The 23,195-nt window shown below is 32.1% G+C and overlaps 2 protein-coding genes across 3 annotated transcripts; both read left to right on the top strand.

Annotated features, from left to right (window-relative positions):
• Positions 1–1,351: 1,351 nt before the first annotated feature.
• On the top strand, positions 1,352–18,483 carry LOC138316888 (uncharacterized). 2 transcript variants are annotated; one of them, XM_069258539.1, is made up of 6 exons: positions 1,352–1,504; positions 10,498–10,537; positions 13,344–13,415; positions 14,866–15,053; positions 16,764–16,877; positions 17,477–18,483. In XM_069258539.1, exons 2-6 carry the CDS (start codon positions 10,531–10,533, stop codon positions 18,017–18,019), a joined length of 924 nt encoding a protein of 307 aa, XP_069114640.1. In that variant the 5' UTR covers positions 1,352–1,504; positions 10,498–10,530; the 3' UTR covers positions 18,020–18,483. The 2 variants fall into 2 exon arrangements, with proteins under 2 accessions (XP_069114640.1, XP_069114644.1); XM_069258543.1 differs by lacking the exon at positions 10,498–10,537 and having other exon boundaries at positions 1,370–1,504.
• A 1,777-nt stretch (positions 18,484–20,260) lies between these two features.
• LOC138309443 (uncharacterized) lies at positions 20,261–21,902 on the top strand. The gene is made up of 2 exons (XM_069250641.1): positions 20,261–20,376; positions 20,942–21,902. The coding sequence occupies exons 1-2, from the start codon at positions 20,304–20,306 to the stop codon at positions 21,856–21,858; spliced, it is 990 nt and encodes a 329-aa protein (XP_069106742.1). The 5' UTR covers positions 20,261–20,303; the 3' UTR covers positions 21,859–21,902.
• Positions 21,903–23,195: the final 1,293 nt, after the last annotated feature.

The raw sequence follows: 23,195 nt of genomic DNA, 5'->3' as shown, positions 1-23,195 counted from the left end.
CTACTGCATGGCCACAGCTTGTAAAATGTCCAAACTCGCTCACTGCCTGCCATTGCACTTTGTGGTCTGTCGAACCTATTATTAGTTAAGTAGAACAGACATCTCTCTGACTGCATAAAGTGATCCAGATTTAAAATTTCGTACAGACTAATCGCATAAAATTTTGATTGTTTTTTTTACCGAAAAACAAAACTGGTTCAAATAATATGCCATTTTAATTGAAATATTTAAAAGACTTCCTATAATTCATTTTGGTTTTTATCTGTGTAACAAGTCACTTTGTCAGTATCATTAGAGTGATTTCCCTTTGACTAGATAAAAATTGTCATCAAACTCTGGATTCGGGACAATCGGATCACCTCGTCATTTTCTTCGAAGAAGTGGGCGATGTGGTCCGATTGGTATTCGGGACTCTCAGAGTTATTTCCCTTTTTTATTTTTTGTTAGATAGTATATATTTGAATCGAGGCCGAGATGTCGTCACAGCAGAAATTTTCACCTTCAAAATATTAACCGAATGCGACATTTATTGATTCACGAATATTGTTTGCATATTGGGAGATGTGACAGCCATGTGCATGTGATGCTTTATCATAGACTAAAATAATAAATTACAACGATTATATCAACTTTTGGTTTTATTATAAATGAACACAAAACATAATAAAGTAAATTCTGTGTTTTTTATCTCTTTTTAATCTAGTATATGTGTATAATAGTTCACAACTGCTTAATGTGTATAACACTCCTCTCCACAGTTTGTTAGGAAATATATACCAAACACGATCAATGAAAAATTAATATTTCATATAGACTGACGATTATATATAATTTTGAAGGATGCCATTTTTTTAACCATTGGAGGATTATAATATACAGAAAAATCTGCCAAGGTTCAGAAGCAATGTTTGCATAATATAATGATTCATGTTTTGATAAATAACTTTATTGAATAAATAACATTACACAAATATAGGTCAAATCACAATTTGAAATGAGATTCCGTGATGACATTGCACTTAAAGTACTTTCAATACGTCTGCAAGGTTTACACAAATTAATTTTTTGATTGCTCAATGTTTTTTACACGATCTTTTATTTCTAGTAGTATAATAAAAGTCAAATGTAAACAATTCATAAATATAAAGAAGGGACTTCTAATTCCATATTCAATGCATAATGAATAATTTAAGTGTGTTTTGATACATATACATATATAGCATCTGTCTTACCTTCACTGATGTCTGGGCACGGTATGTTAGGTTTATTTTCACGCCAGTGGAATGATATATTTACATCACCATACACCCCGATGTCATATGTACCTATATAAGTATTTATCTCGATAGAAGTTAAAGATAGTAACATTTACCTGAGATCTCAGGTAAACACAACAGCTTGGTGACAAAAACATGCCGATGAGAGTTTATCTAATATTTAAAGCAATGCCGCGCCAACCTGGAGCAGTAATATTCCGGAGAAAGCTACAGAGGCATTGACGGCGGTAAGTACATGCGCAACTTTATAAGAAATTATAAATGAATAATATTGGATAAATTAAAATGAAAATATACTAATGTACTCTTGTATTTCTAGTATTCGTCAAAATCAAAACATTTTACAAAGGCCATAATAAATGTTTTGCAAGGTATTCTTATGTATTTTGTAAGGAAAATAAATGCTTAAATATCATCTTCGAAAAGAAATTACTTCAAACAATAACCGATTTCCTCTTAAAATATACACATATAAATATCTTAGTCTAAAGCGATTTCAAAGTAATTTGCTATGGATGTTATAAACAAAAGAAAATTCTTTACCTACGAAATTTAGTAGCCTATATTATGTGTTATCATGTCAGTGTATATAATATACAGTTATCATGTCAGTGTATATAATATACAGTTATCATGTCAGTGTATATAATATACAGTTATCATGTCAGTGTATATAATATACAGTTATCATGTCAGTGTATATAATATACAGTTATCATGTCAGTGTATATAATATACAGTTATCATGTCAGTGTATATAATATACAGTTATCATGTCAGTGTATATAATATACAGTTATCATGTCAGTGTATATAATATACAGTTATCATGTCAATGTATATAATATACAGTAATCATGTCAGTGTATATAATATACAGTTATCATGTCAGTGTATATAATATACAGTTATCATGTCAATGTATATAATATACAGTTATCATGTCAATGTATATAATATACAGTTATCATGTCAGTGTATATAATATACAGTTATCATGTCAGTGTATATAATATACAGTTATCATGTCATGTATATAATATACAGTTATCATGTCAGTGTATATAATATACAGTTATCATGTCAATGTATATAATATACAGTTATCATGTCAATGTATATATATACAGTTATCATGTCATGTATATATACAGTTATCATGTCAGTGTATATAATATACAGTTATCATGTCAATGTATATAATATACAGTTATCATGTCAGTGTATATAATATACAGTTATCATGTCAGTGTATATAATATACAGTTATCATGTCAGTGTATATAATATACAGTTATCATGTCAGTGTATATAATATACAGTATCATGTCAGTATATAATACATTTATCATGTCATGTATATAAATACAGTATATGTCAGTATATAATATACAGTTATCATGTCAGTGTATATAATATACAGTTATCATGTCAGTGTATATAATATACAGTTATCATGTCAGTGTATATAATATACAGTTATCATGTCAGTGTATATAATATACAGTTATCATGTCAGTGTATATAATATACAGTTATCATGTCAGTGTATATAATATACAGTTATCATGTCAGTGTATATAATATACAGTTATCATGTCAGTGTATATAATATACAGTTATCATGTCAATGTATATAATATACAGTTATCATGTCAGTGTATATAATATACAGTTATCATGTCAGTGTATATAATATACAGTTATCATGTCAGTGTATATAATATACAGTTATCATGTCAGTGTATATAATATACAGTTATCATGTCAGTGTATATAATATACAGTTATCATGTCAGTGTATATAATATACAGTTATCATGTCAGTGTATATAATATACAGTTATCATGTCAATGTATATAATATACAGTTATCATGTCAGTGTATATAATATACAGTTATCATGTCAGTGTATATAATATACAGTTATCATGTCAGTGTATATAATATACAGTTATCATGTCAGTGTATATAATATACAGTTATCATGTCAAAGTATATAATATACAGTTATCATGTCAGTGTATATAATATACAGTTATCATGTCAGTGTATATAATATACAGTTATCATGTCAGTGTATATAATATACAGTTATCATGTCAGTGTATATAATATACAGTTATCATGTCAGTGTATATAATATACAGTTATCATGTCAGTGTATATAATATACAGTTATCATGTCAATGTATATAATATACAGTTATCATGTCAGTGTATATAATATACAGTTATCATGTCAGTGTATATAATATACAGTTATCATGTCAGTGTATATAATATACAGTTATCATGTCAGTGTATATAATATACAGTTATCATGTCAGTGTATATAATATACAGTTATCATGTCAGTGTATATAATATACAGTTATCATGTCAGTGTATATAATATACAGTTATCATGTCAGTGTATATAATATACAGTTATCATGTCAGTGTATATAATATACAGTTATCATGTCAGTGTATATAATATACAGTTATCATGTCAGTGTATATAATATACAGTTATCATGTCAGTGTATATAATATACAGTTATCATGTCAGTGTATATAATATACAGTTATCATGTCAGTGTATATAATATACAGTTATCATGTCAGTGTATATAATATACAGTTATCATGTCAGTGTATATAATATACAGTTATCATGTCAGTGTATATAATATACAGTTATCATGTCAATGTATATAATATACAGTTATCATGTCAGTGTATATAATATACAGTTATCATGTCAGTGTATATAATATACAGTTATCATGTCAGTGTATATAATATACAGTTATCATGTCAGTGTATATAATATACAGTTATCATGTCAGTGTATATAATATACAGTTATCATGTCAGTGTATATAATATACAGTTATCATGTCAGTGTATATAATATACAGTTATCATGTCAGTGTATATAATATACAGTTATCATGTCAGTGTATATAATATACAGTTATCATGTCAGTGTATATAATATACAGTTATCATGTCATGTATATAATTACAGTATCATGTCATGTATATAATATACAGTTATCATGTCAATGTATATAATATACAGTTATCATGTCAGTGTATATAATATACAGTTATCATGTCAGTTATGTATATAATATACAGTTATCATGTCAGTGTATATAATATACAGTTATCATGTCAGTGTATATAATATACAGTTATCATGTCAGTGTATATAATATACAGTTATCATGTCAGTGTATATAATATACAGTTATCATGTCAGTGTATATAATATACAGTTATCATGTCAGTGTATATAATATACAGTTATCATGTCAATGTTTATAATATACAGTTATCATGTCAGTGTATATAATATACAGTTATCATGTCAATGTATATAATATATACAGTTATATAATCAGTGTCAGTGTATATAATATACAGTTATCATGTCAATGTATATAATAATATACAGTTATCATGTCAGTGTAGTATATAATATACAGTTATCATGTCAATGTATATAATATACAGTTATCATGTCAGTGTATATATATACAGTTATCATGTCATGTATATAATATACAGTTTCATGTCAGTGTATATAATATACAGTTATCATGTCAATGTATATATATACAGTTATCATGTCATGTATATGATTATATACAGTTATCATGTCATGTTATATATATATATGTAAGTTATCATGTCAGTGTATATAATATACAGTTATCATGTCAATGTATATAATATACAGTTATCATGTCAGTGTATATAATATACAGTTATCATGTCAGTGTATATAATATACAGTTATCATGTCAATGTATATAATATACAGTTATCATGTCAGTGTATATAATATACAGTTATCATGTCAGTGTATATAATATACAGTTATCATGTCAGTGTATATAATATACAGTTATCATGTCAGTGTATATAATATACAGTTATCATGTCAGTGTATATAATATACAGTTATCATGAAGTTGAAGATGATTTGCCATTGATGAAACTTCTGTTACGTTCGACAAGCAGTCTATTTCATATAATTTGTATAAAATCAATATGGTTGCGATTTTTCTCTTTGTCAATATTTCATACAAATCATCAAAACGGTATATTCGAAGACTATTCCTAAAAGATTAAAAAAACAATGATTTTTACCTTGAAATGAATCAAAACCGCGCGAGTTTTTCAAATATTTAAAATACGTGTTATGTAACTTCAGATGCGAACACAACGGTGTGAAAGAAAATGCATTTTTGTATTGCTATTGAAGTCATATTGATTTATGAGATAAGAACAAAAACCAATCAACTAGCTATATAATGTAATTTTTCATATAAAAACATATCGGTGACAGAGAGCGATAACAGACTGGCTTTACATGTAGACTACAATCAGAAGTAGGTACAGTGTAACCGTGTGTAATTTGTATCGGCTCGATAGCTGACCACCAGAGAAGCAGTAGTGCTCTCTGAGGTCGTGATTTCGAACCCCGATCTGGTTGTGCACTTTTCCAGCTCTTAAATATAAAGTTCTAATGAATTTACATCACAAATCGTCAGATTTGATAAATTTTCATCAGATTTATGATAGACGTTCACTGCTTATATTTACATTTTGTTACAATTTTATGTTGAAATACCAAGGGATTTTGCAATTAATCATTTGTTATCGTCAAGAATGGAACAACCATTTAAACAGCCGTTATCCGTGATCGCTGGCACGACAATTGTGAAGTCACAATGATAATGACGTCATGATAAGCGATTGAGGTTAATGTATATGACTGCCAACTGCGCTTGGTAAGGTTACATAGTGGGCTGCAGTAAAATGTAACTATAATATTGTATAGAAGCGATAAAAACGAAGAACTTGAAAGCTACCCGTAAAGACCGAAAACGATCTCAACCTTGTGATAAATCAAAGGCCTTGTGACTGTTACGAAATACAGCTTTAAAAAAATTTGACCATAATTGCTATGAATCAAAACCTCGTGAAGGTTATGCAGTACGTGTTATGCATTGATTAGCTTCAAATGCAAATCCACTGGTGAGAAAGTAGGTGCAATTTTGTATTGCTATTGAAACCATATTGATTTATGAGATAAGAACAAAAAAAGTAATCAACAAGTGTAATTTGTCATAAAAAAACCCAGACAGTGTTCCTAATGTTAACAGGTTGACTATGCACTCAAGTACTATTACGAGCGAGTACACTTATCTAGAATAAATATATATATATGTGTGTGTGTGTAACGGTTCTGGATCGGGACAGGCGCCTACCTATCACCACTGGATCCTGTTATCAAACTCCGCTCTGGTCCTGTACCTTCCTCTCCGTTTACACATACAATTCGAATGCACTTACATCGTGAATCATCAGTTATGATAACAGAAAATATTTATCGGATGTTCTTTAATATCTTTTCAACATAACGACATTTCAACATAACGACATAATTCCATCAGTTGCAAATGTTCATCGGACGTTCATTGATATTATTTCGTCATAATTTCACCCATTGTAAAGTTTGTATTGTTACATGTATATAGACAGGTTGTAAGTACATTACATTTTATATGTGTGCAAAAAATGATGTAATAAAATAAACATAATTTACAATTTTAAAGCAAGGTAATAAAAATAAACATGAATTTACAAGGCTAAAGCTTCGCGGTTTATTTAGAGTACACTCAGATTTTTGTGTTATATATCTCCATAACATGAAAAATCTATTCAAGTTAATCCTTAAATAGACCGAAAGAATAGTACGTCAAGTATTATGACGTCATACATACTGAACGGTTTCGCGGGGAATTTTAAAAGCGGCACAGTCATTGGCCAAACTGAATTATTGGATAAGATATCAATGCCCCCCAATTCTATTTGTTTTTATTGTAAAGTAAGTGAAATCACGAAAATTTATGTCTAATTAGTACCTGATTGAGTTATCTGATTATAAGCATTATTCTCAATATCTTTTGGGGTTATGAAGTCATAGACAAAAAATGGACGGAATATCTTTTTCATAGACGCTTGTTCTTCCGTTTTTTGTCTATGACTTCATAACCCAAAAAGATATTGAGAACAATGCTTAAGTATTCGCCAATACATATCATTTTATATTCATTATGACATTCATGCTACTTTCCCAAACTATAGCGAAACTTAAAGAAACTAGAACAAGTGCATTTGAAATTTTGTAAAAGGATATTGAGAGTGAGATCTAGCACTCCTAATTTCATGGTATATGGAGAACTTGGTCGGTTTCCATTGGAATTAAATATCAAACTTCGAATGGCTCGGTTTTGGAATAAATTGTTAAGTAATGATGAAAAATTAAGTAGTATTTTAATGAAGTTAGCTCTTTGTCTACAAGAAAATGGAACTCATTCCTTCAAGTGGATTAACAAAATTAAGAGTATATTTGATGAAACTGGTTTTTCATATATATTTGATAATAAAATTATCATGCCTAAGATGTTTTTCAAACACTATTTAAAACAAAGGCTCCAAGACCAGTTTATCCAAAACTGGTTTTCTGATGCCCACAACTCATCGAGAGGACAATTCTATTTGATTTTTAAAACTGAATTTAAATTTGAGAAGTATTTGACAATATTGTCCGAAAATAACAGATTGCAAATAACCAAAATACGTACCTGTAACTTAAAGTTTCCCATTGAAACAGGCAGATGGCGAAATATTCCTAAAGAAGATAGACTTTGTAATATGTGCTTGGAACATGTTGGAAATGAGTTTCATTATTTGTTTGTTTGTAATAATGCGGTTGTCCAAACTTTGCAAAGAAAGTATATTCCAAACTACTTCCGAATTAACCCAAATGATAATAAGATGAAAGGTTTAATATCAGTTTGTAATAAGAGTGTCCTAAATGGACTCTCCCTTTTTCTTAAAAAAACTTAATCCTCTACTATTATCGTAATAATGATGCTACTATGAAATCAAAATATTCTACATTTATGATTTAGGTTTTTTTCTTATTGCACCATGAATGAAATATTTATACTTTGTGTTTCGCACATGTGAAATGTAAAAATGTTGAGAGTAATTGCTATATAATAATGTCTTAATGTTATGTACATATACTTGTCCATCCTGTCATGCTTATACACTTGTATTTGTTTTGTCCCTCATGTTACACATTATAATGTGTCTGGGTGTAAAATAAAATCGTTGAACTGTAGCGGGCACGTGACAAAAACATCATGTGCGATAAAACAAACACTATTATGTAATATCATGAACTAGGTTTTTGTTCTCGGCTTCTATTTACATAAATGTTTGAGCATTGTTTTTACTAACAAGGATCACACAGCCGCTATCTGTCTATAATATGTTTTGAATTGATTTCATTTTAATACGGCTGTTGACACCACTTTACACCAGGATTATTATCTGCTTTCACCTGTTTCTGACACAAGTGAATCCCGGGTTAAATAGCAGTGTTGTCAGTATAGTGCCTCGTTTGTTTACATACCGTCAACCGATGACCTGACCTATTTATCGTATGACCCGTCGAGTAACGGATAGTTTGTAAACAAAAAATATTGTTTTTCTATGTGTAGAGAATATAATTTCATTACATCTTAGATTGGTTATCTTTATTGATTAAGAAACAATTCCTACACCATCGTCAAAAATAGTCATCATGCAGCAATTATAACATATTTCGAAAAGTTGTTATACACCAAATATGCACATAATATTATTAAACATGCCTTGAAATTCTAAGATTAAGTCTCACTAGTTGACAAACATCAATCGAAACAAAAATTCAGGATCGTTCAAATATGTGTTGATACCTAAATATGTTTTAAATATCCAAATGTAGGACTTGCACAGATTTGTCATGGCCAGCAATCGTAATATATTATAATAAAGACAAATTAGACATTCAAAGCAAGGTGAAACACCAGACAGGTCACATTGTATAATGATAATCATGTGCCGTCAATAGAACCGCTGTCATATTAGGAAATAGTTAAACTCGTGTTCATGTTTTAATGCACCAGTTGCGAAATATCACACAGAACATTACATCTTACGAAATAGTTTCACCCCTCTCAGCTGACCAAGGATTTAGATCAACCTACATTCCACCTTTAATCTAGCTACTATCTCGTTAGGGTCGTAGCCAGGTGATGACCTTACGCAATATGTGTGCTTCTTTGGTGTTACTATGAAGAGTCAATCACATATGGCATATGAAAACATAACTATGTTTCTACGTCAGATCAAATTGAATTTCATCGTAGATGATAAAAGTATGTCTTCAATTACGTTGCTTTCCAGAAGCAAATATTGCAGATATATCTAACATTCAAAAATATCATCTTGTTGACTGATCAAGATCCAAGCGAACACAATATATCACAGGCCTATCTGGTCTTCAGTGTCCCTTTAGTCTGCCTTATGAAAGGGAAGATCCTTTCGACAAAGGGATAAGATAGGATTCAGTGTAAATTTTAATGAAAATGTCAGTCCAAATATATAAATCAACAACTAGGTCACAGGCTTAGATCGAATCGCCTAAACAGCTAACATGACAAATTATTTCTGCCTATAAGGAGCACAAGATACCCCACAATATCTGATTATAAGTAGCACTAGTTTTGACCTAATGATCTCAATAATAGACTTAGCTGTACATGAAGCAAAAGATTATGTATGAAAAAAGATATCCCGAAGAATTGTTTAAAACATTTTACATGAATTAACATAAAAGTCATAAAAAATTGTTAGAATAAGCATACTTAGTATAGTATCATTATGACAACACCGATATTAATTTGAAGTCAAACCTGAAAGAGAGATATATGTAAATGAGATAATGTTACGATCAAACTTGCTAGAGTAACTATATATAGCTACAGTCAAGATTTAGTCTTTACTGATGAAAATATTGCACAATTATGTGTTGCTTACAAATACACGTAATTAACAAACCTCAAAGATGAATTGTATGATGATATGTGTAATTAAACTGTAACTCTTAACAATTAAAGGGATCACGCTTACCTTCAGGAGCCATGCACATATGTAGCAATATTAATTAATATGTTTTTTATATAAAAATACTATTTAATGCCTCTTATTTACGGTTGTATCATGTGACCTTTATTATTCGTACATGTATGTAAATACAGTTTCAAACTCTCGGAAAATTGATATGATTACGTTAAATTCATGTCGCTATCATTTTTGTAGGGGTGGATCTCTTTGTGGACGTCGTTGATTGATATGCTTGGTAAGTGTGCGTTTTAATACATTGTTTTCTTATTAAATTGTAAATTAGATAACTAAATCAGTTTTTGCGTATACAAAACCGGACGAAATATCTAAATGAAAAATTAACAAGAACAGAATCTATGAAAAATTACCAATATAGTTATTTTCATCAATATTCATATTATTTTGAAATAAATTGAAACAGTTCAAACAACAAATAAAGCGGTAGAACGTACAACAAACGTTATCTTTGTAGTTTTTTTTATTTTAAAATACCTTTTATTTTTATACAATATCTTTATTAGATATGTTAAGGAACCAATTTGGAAAATATTGCTGTTACCTATGCAAAACTAAGACTGGAGATAACTTAAAGCTACTTAACGTGACCATTACCTTTTAGACAGAAAATTAAAATGGACGTGAAATAATTAAATGGGACCAACATGTAAATTACAGAACAGACTAAAGTTATACAACAGGAATCCCCGAAGGGACTTTCTTTTTGTATACTATTATGTCCTCGTGTAACAATTTTTCATGTGTCTGATTGATTCAATAAAAATGTGACAAAATCCTGACTATCCCAAAGGCTTCCATACTTGTTGGGATTGAGAACTAGAGGCATTATATATGTTCAGCTAAAAATTCGCGAGAGAGCGGAATGACATATTCAAATTAAATATAAGTAAAAACAAATGGCGTTAGACTAGTAACCCCGAGGCTCCTAGTTCGATCCCTGGCAGAAGCAGATATTATGTTTAATGTTTATTCATGCGATTCTTGTACTGTCTGCGCCGTCATACTGTATACATGTCCGGACTGATATCAAGTTATGACCTCATATTTTTATTTCAGCCCGGACTGGTATGATTTATCGTCCCTGGCTGATATAATCACTTCATCCGTGTTTTTTAGTGTTGCCGCGTAGACTGGTTCGATCCCTTCCCTATTTCTCTACTCTCCGCCACACTCCGCTCACTATATATACAGGGACCGGTAGCGGGTAACCATAATGATTTTCTGATTGATCTATTTACATATCTGGTTTCAAAGGCATCACTTATTTTAGACGTGGTAAAACTCTATAAAACCCAACGAAGCGACGGATCTTAACGTAAAGAATAACTATTCTATTTGGACAATAGATAAACAATTTAAACTATTTTTTATAAATCAAGTTTTGAAATTATTTCATGCTACCAGAGCTAAGTGTGCGTATGGGAATGACGTTAATGACGTTATTTTCTCTTAGTAGCCATCTCCATAATGACATGTCGTGCGCAAAAATGATGCGCAATCTAGATTAGAAAATCCTACTCAAGATGACTGGTCGCTATAGCTACCAGTCTTCTGTGTAGCTTCCGCATGGGAGGTAACTGAGGCAGGAACCAGTCTGTAACCAGTCTGTATTACATTGGACAGCGGATAAAACATTGGATATTTAACGTATAAGGAACGATAACGGAAATAAGAAATATTCTGTTAATGATGATTTGACTGGATACTTTTGTCTTAAAGGTAGGATTAGATCAAACGAGTTTTGTCCACGTCGCCGAAAACGCAGCATCGCCATTCATATTTAATTATTACACAAAAAGGAACTTTTTGGATAAAAATAAGATAAATGGCATGCTTTTGTCAACGGAAAGAGAAATAGGAACAAATTGAACATTTCAATGATTGACTCGTACAATTTTCTCGCCGAATTGTTAATTTATGTCTGTTGTAAATGTAAATTGACCATACTGAAATTAACTTCTTGCCAGAATTTATTGTAATGTGATTAAGTCATAATAAGTCTTAACTGGGATCTTGTTAATTTTGCTTAAAATATATATTTAAATTCGCTCATCTAACTGGGTATTCTGTATTTGAATAACGTATACAGTAATGAAACGCTTCCCACTAATTCAACATTAAATTGACCTATATTATTGACCAGCATTATGAATTGAATTATGAAGCAGTATCTGTCTAAGCTCACGTAAACGTTTTAAATTGTTATATTTTTTTTTTCAAAATGTGTTAATATAGGTAATAATATAACAATTTTGATATCGCACCTTGACCTGACATAAGCCCTCGGGCCTGCGCCCCTTGGGCTGATATAACGGTCGCGGGCTGATCAAGAGAGCGATATGGAAATTTACATATATCTAACTCTAAATATAAAATTCTGCACTCTGTTACAACAGCATTGATTATATCTTCATGTAAAATTACCCATTACATGCCACCACGTGTATTATAACGATATACTATTTTAATTTAGAGCAAGCTATGGCTATTGCTCATATCCTTACATATGTAATTTCATAATATGTCTTCAGGCATTTATTTCGGAAATATAGCGTAGGAAGTAGGAAGTCCATTTAGGAAGTTGTTATTGCATCATTACATACATAATGTCGCGTTAGAATCATGATATTTACGCCCACTTACTGTGTGATGGTACATTCATATATTAGATACCTGCGATTTACATAAACACACACATACTCCATTATATCCACCCGGGGTACACAAACACGTATTGTCGCTAGAGAGCTCAATGTCATATATAAAATATATTAAACGTAATTAACAAATATACATTGTACTTATAATTAGCAGTCATTGATTGCTAATTAATGTATTCACGAATAATGTTATAAACAAAAAAGAACATCTAATAACATTTTAAAAGCTTTGCTTACTTAGATAGTATTTGCCTTGCTATCATTAAACAACAATACATTAAAACTATATTAACTAGACTTTTAACATCCATAAATTGATAATGTTATACTAAATAGTGATCATTATGTCTGTTTTCTTTTTAGTTGAACAGATGGAATCCCGAAAGCTAATGTACACGCTAGCGGCAATGGTGTGCTTGGGTCTCGCTGTGACAGGTAAGTGAACTTGACCTACACTGTAAAACATTTAATTTCCGCGTGGATAATATTTTCTTGATTTGGTTGCAAATTGATAATTGATGAATTAATCATAATATTTTCAAGTTAAAATCGTGTTGATGACCTTGTGTCAAATCTCGATTTCTGTATAATAAATCCGTTAATATAGATATTTATAAAATTGTATAAAAGGTATTTTATCAATAACGTTAGGCTTTCTAGTTGAATTTCAGTTATAAGGTCTTTTATATGAGAAAAAGAAATAAAGAAAAATCTACTGTGTTTGTAATCTCTTTTGACAAATCAGCAAATATACAAAAGATAATAGATTAGAAGTGTGATATTACATTAAAATTGTTAAAATTATGCTAGACTGGGAATATTAAGGAATACACGTATTTTATTCGAAAGAACGATTCATGGTATACAGTCCGTATATTCTTATATTTATCGAGGGCTTTAGCACCAGGTTACATACCAACCCCACGCACTGATCACGGGTGATGGTCAGGGGTCACCCTGACCCCGAGCGGGATTTATCATGTGTGATGGTTTCTGTATTTACCACGTGTATTAAATGAGACTGAAGCTCGTTTATTGTTGTAATTGTTGATAAGCAATGTTTGATTTTGTTGTTAAAAGGTAATTTATTTATGACTTAAAACCTGTTACGAAATAGTCATATCAGAAGATAAGAGTCCATAATATACTTAGTAGTTATCAATCGTGCAGCAACAAAGGTTGGGGTGCGAATTTTGGCACTGAAGGCAAACGCTAGAAACATGACATTGTATGGATAACTGCCAAAACACGTACTGCATGTCCCATTGATTTTGCTTTTTAACATTTATTTATTTCCAACGATGGTAAATGATACATAGGTGAAATCAGCTCTCTGTTTGGTCGTCTGCAGCTCTAGCTTTAATATATTTTCGGAAATAAATGGAACTGAACTCTATATTTAAAAACACAAACAACTACATACAACATTGCACGCAGAATATACGACCGTTTTTTTTTTTTTTTCTTTTTTTTTTTCTTTTTTTTTCTCTATTGAAATATTTTTAGAATCGGGAATCCTTAAGCTCTATTTGCATGTTAGAAAGATATATGCTCTTGTGGATTCGAATTTCGACGCCATGTTTTTAAGAGCATAACGACACACTTCTAGGAAAACCTACGAAATTATTGCCGTACAGAAACTTATGATCAATTTCTAATCACAAGAGTAAAAAACGGGATCAACTAACTTTCTATGTCACAATTCGGCTGTAGTTGCTTCTTCGTTATGACGTTTGATATCGAACGTCTTTCACGACTGAAAGACGAAGCTAGTGTGGGGTTGTTTATTTTAGGTGTCTTTATGTGCACTCATTTGATAATATCTGGTTGAATTTTATGATTTCCAAACAAAGTGTTTGTAATATTTTATCTCATTCCTTATCAGGTGAAATTCCTTATACATACTATGAGTATGAAATAGACACCAAGCCTAGAGCCGTTAAGGAAGGATACGTCCCTGCGGAAAGTGTCCATGGATCCATGGTGAGGCTTCATTCCATCGAGACAAATATCAGGAATGGCGAGGATATAGACTTCATCCGACTGACTGTAACTAAAGGGGACATAATCAGCGTACGTAAACTTCCTCACGTCCTTTCTTCTTTCTATACATAATTTGTTTCGCAATTGTTCAAAAACATAACAAAACATTTGCGTTTCACTTAGGTTATTATGTTCTATGGCCCTCGGGAAATATTTTTTTTCTCTCATACCTACAGGTGTAATACTGGTTGGTCGCATGCAATACACTCATGTCGTCTAACGCTGTAATACATGCAGTATGAGAGAAAATATTATTTCATCTGTGGAGAGGGAGGATAGAGATAGTTTACCCTCGGAATAACAAATTGTGGTAAACAAAACTTTTCAAAAACAACGAATCAGCTTTCCCCATATGTCTATACAGTGATTCAGAATAGACGCAGTTATCGCAAACCAAGTGCAGGTAAATGTAAATATTGACACTTGGATTAAACCTTTATGACACACATTTTTAGAAAAAGTCAGTATATTTAGCTTCTAATGTAATGATTATATTATGGTTTCTCCATCTTCGTTATGGGTAGATATCAATGAAGATATTTCAGACATTTTCTTAATAATTTTGATTAGATAAAGTTTTATCGCATTGTAGCAGTTTTTAATGAAGCTGAATTAGATATAGTTCTATCGCATTGTAGCGTTTTTAATGAAGCTGAATTTAAGCCAACAAAATCATTTGTAAGCATTATAAACATCGATAAAACTCATATGAAGTAATTCGCATCATTCGTCGTTTTTCATTTGATATTCTTACAAATCCGCAACTTTGTGTTTAGAAATTATTTCCGTAGGTTTATTTTTGCAAATAATTTGTGTGTTCTTTGAAAGCGTCATTCACTAGAGTTTAATTAGAAAAATAGGAGTTTTGAAGAAAATAAATGCGCGATATTAAAGTCAAGCGAAAATAAAAATCTGCGTACATTTACAATATACAGTAATGATTTCATATTATCAGGAAAAATTATAAGACTCTTTCATATGTGGATATGAAGGATAGGGATATTCTACCCGAGGGTCACAAAATGTTGTCATACCCGAGGCTTGCCGAGGGTTTTGCAACATTTTGTGATCCCGAGGGTAGAATGTCCCTATTCTTCATATCTACTTATGAATGAGTATTTTCTTTCATACCTCGCCGTTCTATTGCAATTTTACAGCTATGATATCCCGCCATTTTGAAATAAATTCGAAGAAAAACTTAACTGAAAGTCAATTTTCCATACATCAAGAATAACGTGATATTTTCAACACAAATTCCATTGTTTGCATCGTTTATAACACAACCAGGCAAGTTTGTGAAAAAAAATTGTTAAAATTTTACCGAGAAAATAGTAATTTTGTTGACGCCGTGAAGTCACGAGGCTTTATTGCATGTGTAGCCATGCAATACAGCCTCAGGCGACATGAATGTATTGCCCTAGACCAGCCAGTATTACACCCGTAGGAATGAAAGAATATGCGCTATATCATGTGATCTTTGCTCCTTAGATAAGCTTATCACTCTTAAGCTATTATATGGAGACTATGACTTTATCTTAGCCTTTTCCATCTATGTTTGTACAGCAAATAAATACTGTCAATGGAGTATCAAAGAACGCTTTATTATTATTCCGAACGCCTGGTCTGGATATGCTAGATTTGTTTCCACACAAATGTATTTTGCTATTTCAAGCGAGTTTTTTTTATCTGATATAACATTTTTTATCTTAATAATTATTTTTATTATTTATTATGTTTTAGGTCAATACAAGTTTCCTTGTAATTGGTACTGATGCATTCATGGTTGATGACGACAACTTCCTTGTGGTCAATAACACCGAGGACGTCGAGGCTTCAACAGAATTTATTTTCAATGTAAGAATTCTTTTTAGAGATGAAATATATAACCATGACATCACATCATGAAAATGTGGGATGAGAGATGTTCATACGATTCCACATGCAGTGATGTCATTTGGCTTTGATCTAGTTTATCCCTAACGATGAAATATTGTGATATACTACATTCATGAAATGTATTTTCAAATGAATAATGTCTTACGTAGGCCAGAAGAAATAGGGTACATGTTATACCAACAGTAGTCAAAGGAAAATCTGAACATGACTATGTAAGTTGTTAAAAAAACCTTCTTAATGATAAAACAAAATACATCATTTTAACAGATACACTGTCGTTTTCTTTTTGAGAGGTAGTCCTGGAAAATGAACATTGAGTGAGAGATTGTAATTGTAACCCAGATGAAGACTAGCCGCAATACACATCTCGGCTAGTGAGAGCTTTTAGATCGATTGGTTGAGCGTAAGACTAGTAATCCTGAGTTCCCGAGTTCGATTCCAGGCAGAGCCAGTGGCATCTTTGTTACAATATCATTGATAATATCTTTATGCAAAATTATCAATAACACTTAAATATATTATCCAACATTAATGTCATAACACACATATTTTTTCAGATTATTTTAGTCAGAGAAAATGACCATCGAATACTTTCCAACCCTCTCCCTTTGGCTGTTCACCGAGACAAACGTGTGGAAGACAAGACAGAGGAAGAGTATTCAAAGGGCGCAGCCATTTTTGCTGGGGTTCTTGTGCTATTAATTGTTTTCATGGCGTTGTTCATTCCGTTGGTCATTCGAGCGAAGCGGCGTATAAAACAAGGTAAACATCCGTTTAAACTTGGAAGTCACCCATCCATGACCAATCTAAAAGATGCTGATGAGGCGGGGATGCCACGGATTGAATCTCTTGAACCTAATTGGTATCAGAATACGGTTTTCAATTATGGTGACGAGGTGAAGAAGGAAAAATCGGAATTCACACATGACATTAAAGTGATTGACGACACACTGCAGCTCAACAAAAAACCAAAAGATGATACAAAACCTGATCAAGCAAAAATTAACACTAGTGTAGGAAATGTTAAAGGTATTTTGAAAAATGGACTGCAGCAGAACAAAAATACGGAAACTGTAAAGACAGAGGAATCTAGACTGTGAACACTACCGACATATACTAAGTACATGTAAACCATAAACTTTATCTTATAGATCTATTACAGCATACAAACTTGTGTCATACTGCCTTTGCTCTCAGAGAAATTTGTAAAATGGAACTGAAGTGATTGCAATTTTTGATTGGAAGGACTTTGTTATGAAGCAATTAATCAAAACATGATTATCGCCCTTATATATGTATACTATTTATAAGTACCGCCAATGTTATGCGACACAGTTCATCATATGGGTTATTTCCCTTGACGCGCATATGATTTCGTAATATTACATTTTATGTGTATTTCGATATATTTTTGTCCTCGTTATTTTAGGCATTGTTCTGAAATGGAAAACATAATTATTAATAAGTGGTGCGCGACATTGATTTATTAATAATATATTCGTATTTTTGTAATATTTATACAACATGTATTTTGTAATAAAATATAAACAAATTATTACTATTACCTATTGACCTATAAAGGTGTTGTTTATATTGTTAAAAATTATGCATTGGTAACAAAACCTGAAAACGGTGAAAGCAGCCACTGGCTAAAGTAAGTATTTATTATTTACCTGACATGACGTTAATTACGAAAAAGATGCATAAAGAATACCGATAAAAAGGGGAAACATTGTCATCTGTGATATAATTATTGACCCTTAAGCTAGTCCATGGCGTTTATAAATCGATCCTAGGTAAAGAGAATTCCAGAATTAAAAAACAACCTATCGATATCTATTATAAAAGAAAGTACTATTTACATTATATGTATGGAAGCAAGAAATTGTATACGCACCAGCAGTTGCCATATAAGACTATCATATGGAATGTTAGTCATTGCAAAATTTAATTATCACGCATGTCATACCTGATCAAAGCGATTTAGTTTGTTGGTATTTAGATCAGTGAGGCTGAAGAGAAACACGCCTTTAAGGGACACTCAGGTATTTTATTAGAATTCTGCACGATAAATCAGCTGAAAGAGTTTGCCACCATACTTCAAGGAGTTTGGACATCAAACAAGTTCTTTTGCAATGTTCAACAATAACTAGATTATAATATCAGAAAGAAAATTATCTGTGATAAAATACTGAATGTGGAGGGAAACTGATGGTCTCGCTAGTTGTATGTGTAATAGGAGAGGGGAAAATCTAGTTCCAATTAACTTTTCTACCCTTTCAAAGAAAACGGGGCCCTTATACCATAACCGTGTGAATTAATTTTAGCGTGAAGTTTGTAGCAAGAGAGGCCCGCATCCTTGCCCTCAGAACCCTAGCCGGATGCTCTATTAATATATATTATTCTTTTTTTTTAATACATGCAGCATATAGTTTCCAAAATATATTTAAAGAAGATTAAGTAAGATAGGAATCCGCGAAAACAATTACCCGCTAAGCAGATTCAACTACAACTACGTCGTACATAGCAAAATGGTCGTTGTGTAATAAATTAAGTCACTACGAAAATAAAATTGGTTAACAATGATTTGTCAATTTTTTTTTTTTTTTTTTTTTTTTGTATGAGGTAAAGTATTCACATATGCAGTATTAAATATATTCACTGATTTATGTATAAAATGAATAGGCCTAGCATTATTTTTTTTTCTCATGTTCAGTAGTGGCATCTATCACCGGCAAATTAAACTTGCCTGAGATGGGAGCGAGACTTTAAACAAGCGTTAAAAAAAATGTTTTGTACACAAATCATCACAGAAAGAACATAATTGTGCTTTGTTTTCTCCACTTCATTTGCAAATGTATTAATCACGCGGGGCTATCGTTTATCCTAGTATAGCTGTCATATACGGACATACGGAACACGAGAGGTGAATGTTATCGTGCTTGGATTAACCAGCCTTCACCCGTGACACCAGGACTCGCCAGAGATGTCTTTATACCCCCTTTGGCTAAGTGTCTATCATTGTTATCATTGTGCTTGGTACTGAGTGTGATAAACGACAACTTTTCATTTAATGATCGTTGAAGAAACGTCAGATGTTTACGTAAGCGAGAAGAGGATGTTAAAGGGGCGAAATTATTATTTAAGTTTTTATGTCCCCTTAATCAGAGCATAGAAAATAGGGTTTCTGTATTTCATACATTATATGCCCTACGTCTCATGCGAGTGTCTCGATGTAATAAATATATAATGTCCAAACTCACAGAATTTTATATGTTCATGTGTATTTAACCTGTCGGTGCCTCAAACGCAACGTACACATATGTTCTTATATGTTCAAGTTACATTATAATTTAATGAGCCGCTTTTCGTTGGACCATCAGGATGAGGCACCTTGGATTTGGATTCCTTCTCGTAGAATTAACTCTTCTCCACACAACTATCGCATTTATATTTGGTATGTATGCATACGAAACTACCATTTGGCTAAAGCAAACAATGTGGTATTTTTGCTGAATTTGGTTAGAGCAAAATAAAAAAAAAGGATCATGGAGGACTTCGTAGTAATTTTGATGACACATTCTCAACGAGGTGTTTGAACATCAAATGATTTTGTGCACAGTTTTTAATGTGTCGGCTCTTGCTATTGTAATTCACAGCGGAAATTAATTCCGCAGAAATACCGTCCGTGAACTCGCAGAAATACAAAATGAAAGACGTCATTTAGAAAAGATGAAGAAAAGCTAAAACACTACTGAATCTATTGTATATATATTTCATTTGTTTATTTATTTACTGAGCAAAACTGAATAGTTCATGTTCAAATATTTTATCTCTGAAAATGATTGGCTTATTGTTTTCCACCTCTGATATTGCATGTTGCATAGCTTTTTCATGACATACATAAGTATTATCTAACAGTCTTTTTAAAATTAAAATTGTTATATTTATTTTTGTTGTTTACCATTTCACGTGTCCAACGATAACAGTAATTATTATAAGATAACTTTTTATACTGACAGGTAATGAAATGTTTGGAGGTGTAAATATTGGCTCCATGATGGCCATGGACGCCATGGAAGGTTTGACGGGTGGTACGATGGGTGGAAGAACGCATGGAGCTGGTGGAATGAACGAAATGTTTGGAGATGGAATGGGGCCAACTGGAGGTGCAGTGGCTGGAACGGAAGTTAACTTAGGAGTCAGAAGTGGAGGAAATGGTGGAACTATGGGTCAGATGGAAGGTCTCATGAGGAGTGGAACGGGTGGAACAGGAAATATTATGGGCAGAATGCAGGGCCCGGTTGGAAGTGGAATGGGCGGAACAGGAAAGTCCATGGGTAGAATGGAAGGCGCGATGGGAAGTGGAATGGGCGGGACAGGAATTTCCATGGGTAGAATGGAAGGCGTGATGGGAAGTGGAATGAGCGGAACAGGAAATGCTATGGGTGGAATGGAAGGCCTGATGGGAAGTGGAATGGGCGGAACGGGAAATGCAATGAGCGGAATAGAAGGTCATATGGGAAGTGGATTTGGTGGAACAGGAAATGCTATGGGTGGAATGGAAGGCCTGATTGGAAGTGGAATGGGCGGACCAGGAAATGCCATGGATGGAATAGGATTTCCTTTCGAGAGGATGAATGGAGCCGGAATGGGTACAGCGACTGGAATGACTAATATGTTTGGAGGTGAAATGGCACCTAGAATGGGCGCTGGAGGGATGAGCGGCCTGTTCGGTCAATTAAGCCAGGGACTTAAACCACCAGTAACTAGAAAATGTGCGTCGCCTTTCTGGCTTAGATTCTGCAAATGTAATTTCATGTGCCCACAGGGACACGTTAGTTATGGCAACTGTGATGAATATAAGGAACATTCTTTTTTACCTACCATGTGCTGTCCGGAGAAAGTGCATTACATATGTGTTGGTTTTGAATTTTAGAGATGCATGTTGTGGAAACTACGATGTGATGGCGGACATGATATGTCAATGGATTAAATCTTATTATTTAATCTACAAAAATCAAAATAAAGCTATTTCATTTAAAACAAACATTTAGACTCGGTACTGTTCGTTATTCATTGGTCGGAATGCATGCCAAACTTTGAATCTTTAGTTATATGATTATTTTCATCACTTTAAAATTGCTTTTATCACTTACATGTGCTTTGATACCATAATGTATTCTATTCCACATTTAGACAAAACAATCTGAGTAAAACTGAAACAATCTATGTTCCCTGGTGACCCTGGTGACCTTCATCACTAAGCTAAGTTACTTCCGAATCTACCATTTGATGAAGTGTGACCAAAATCCAGCAATCCGCTCTCAAGTTATCGTCTGAAAACCACAATTTGACAGACAGACAGACAAACGGACGGAAACAAACATTTACAATTTCCTCCAGTTCAAAATCCTTATTAGAGTTTCTTTGAAAATGAGATGAATAAGCTAAACTCTGTACATGGTAAACCGATTGTGATGTGACATGCATTGATATTTGCATTGCACAATTATGTTCGATTTCCATATATCATGTGTCTTAAACAAAATATCTCCTCTGAACACACTATCATTCAATCTTTTAGCTAAAGCCTGTTTCAGAAAAGTACAAAGACTACATCTTGAAACCGCATTTGGATCAATCTTATACATTATTATGACATGCACATCAAGTACTTAAAAACTTTCAAAACCACATTCACTAACAAAGCTGGTCAGATATTACAAATGTAATCTTTGTAAATAAATGTATTACTTTATAACATTTTGTATCCTCTAAAACGTAAAGTGTTGTGAGTCTAACGTGATTTATCAATGCATTATACACTATATAGAGCACACACAGCCAATAGTATTTATGGTATTCAATTTAAAGCTTAATTAAAACTAAAGAAATAAAGAAGGACATTATAAAAAAACTTATTCCTGATATGCATGTGTCAATTTATGTAATATACAATAAAGACAACAAAAAGCATTTCCTTTGCACTTTGCAGTACATTTAAAAAAAATATTAAATTTAATTTGTTTTATAACTTTAAAACAAGCATATAACTTATGTGTAATGCCTTGTTGGATCTATTAAAGCTTTGTCCACTTTGCTAATTTTATATCAAATATCATATCTGAGAAAAAAAAATTCCAATTTAAAAAAGAATGCTGATCTATGCAGATATATCTAAAAATATAAGATTTGCCTATATGATATTAGATCAAAAATCAGTTAATAGCTATCAATGCGGTATATATTTTATTTCTTCTGTCATATAAAGCT

This window comes from Argopecten irradians, chromosome 1 (genome assembly GCF_041381155.1).
Source record: "Argopecten irradians isolate NY chromosome 1, Ai_NY, whole genome shotgun sequence".
NCBI lineage: Eukaryota > Metazoa > Mollusca > Bivalvia > Pectinida > Pectinidae > Argopecten > Argopecten irradians.
The sequence above is the reverse complement of the archived record's forward strand: the minus strand, read 5'-3'. Positions and strand labels throughout refer to the sequence as shown.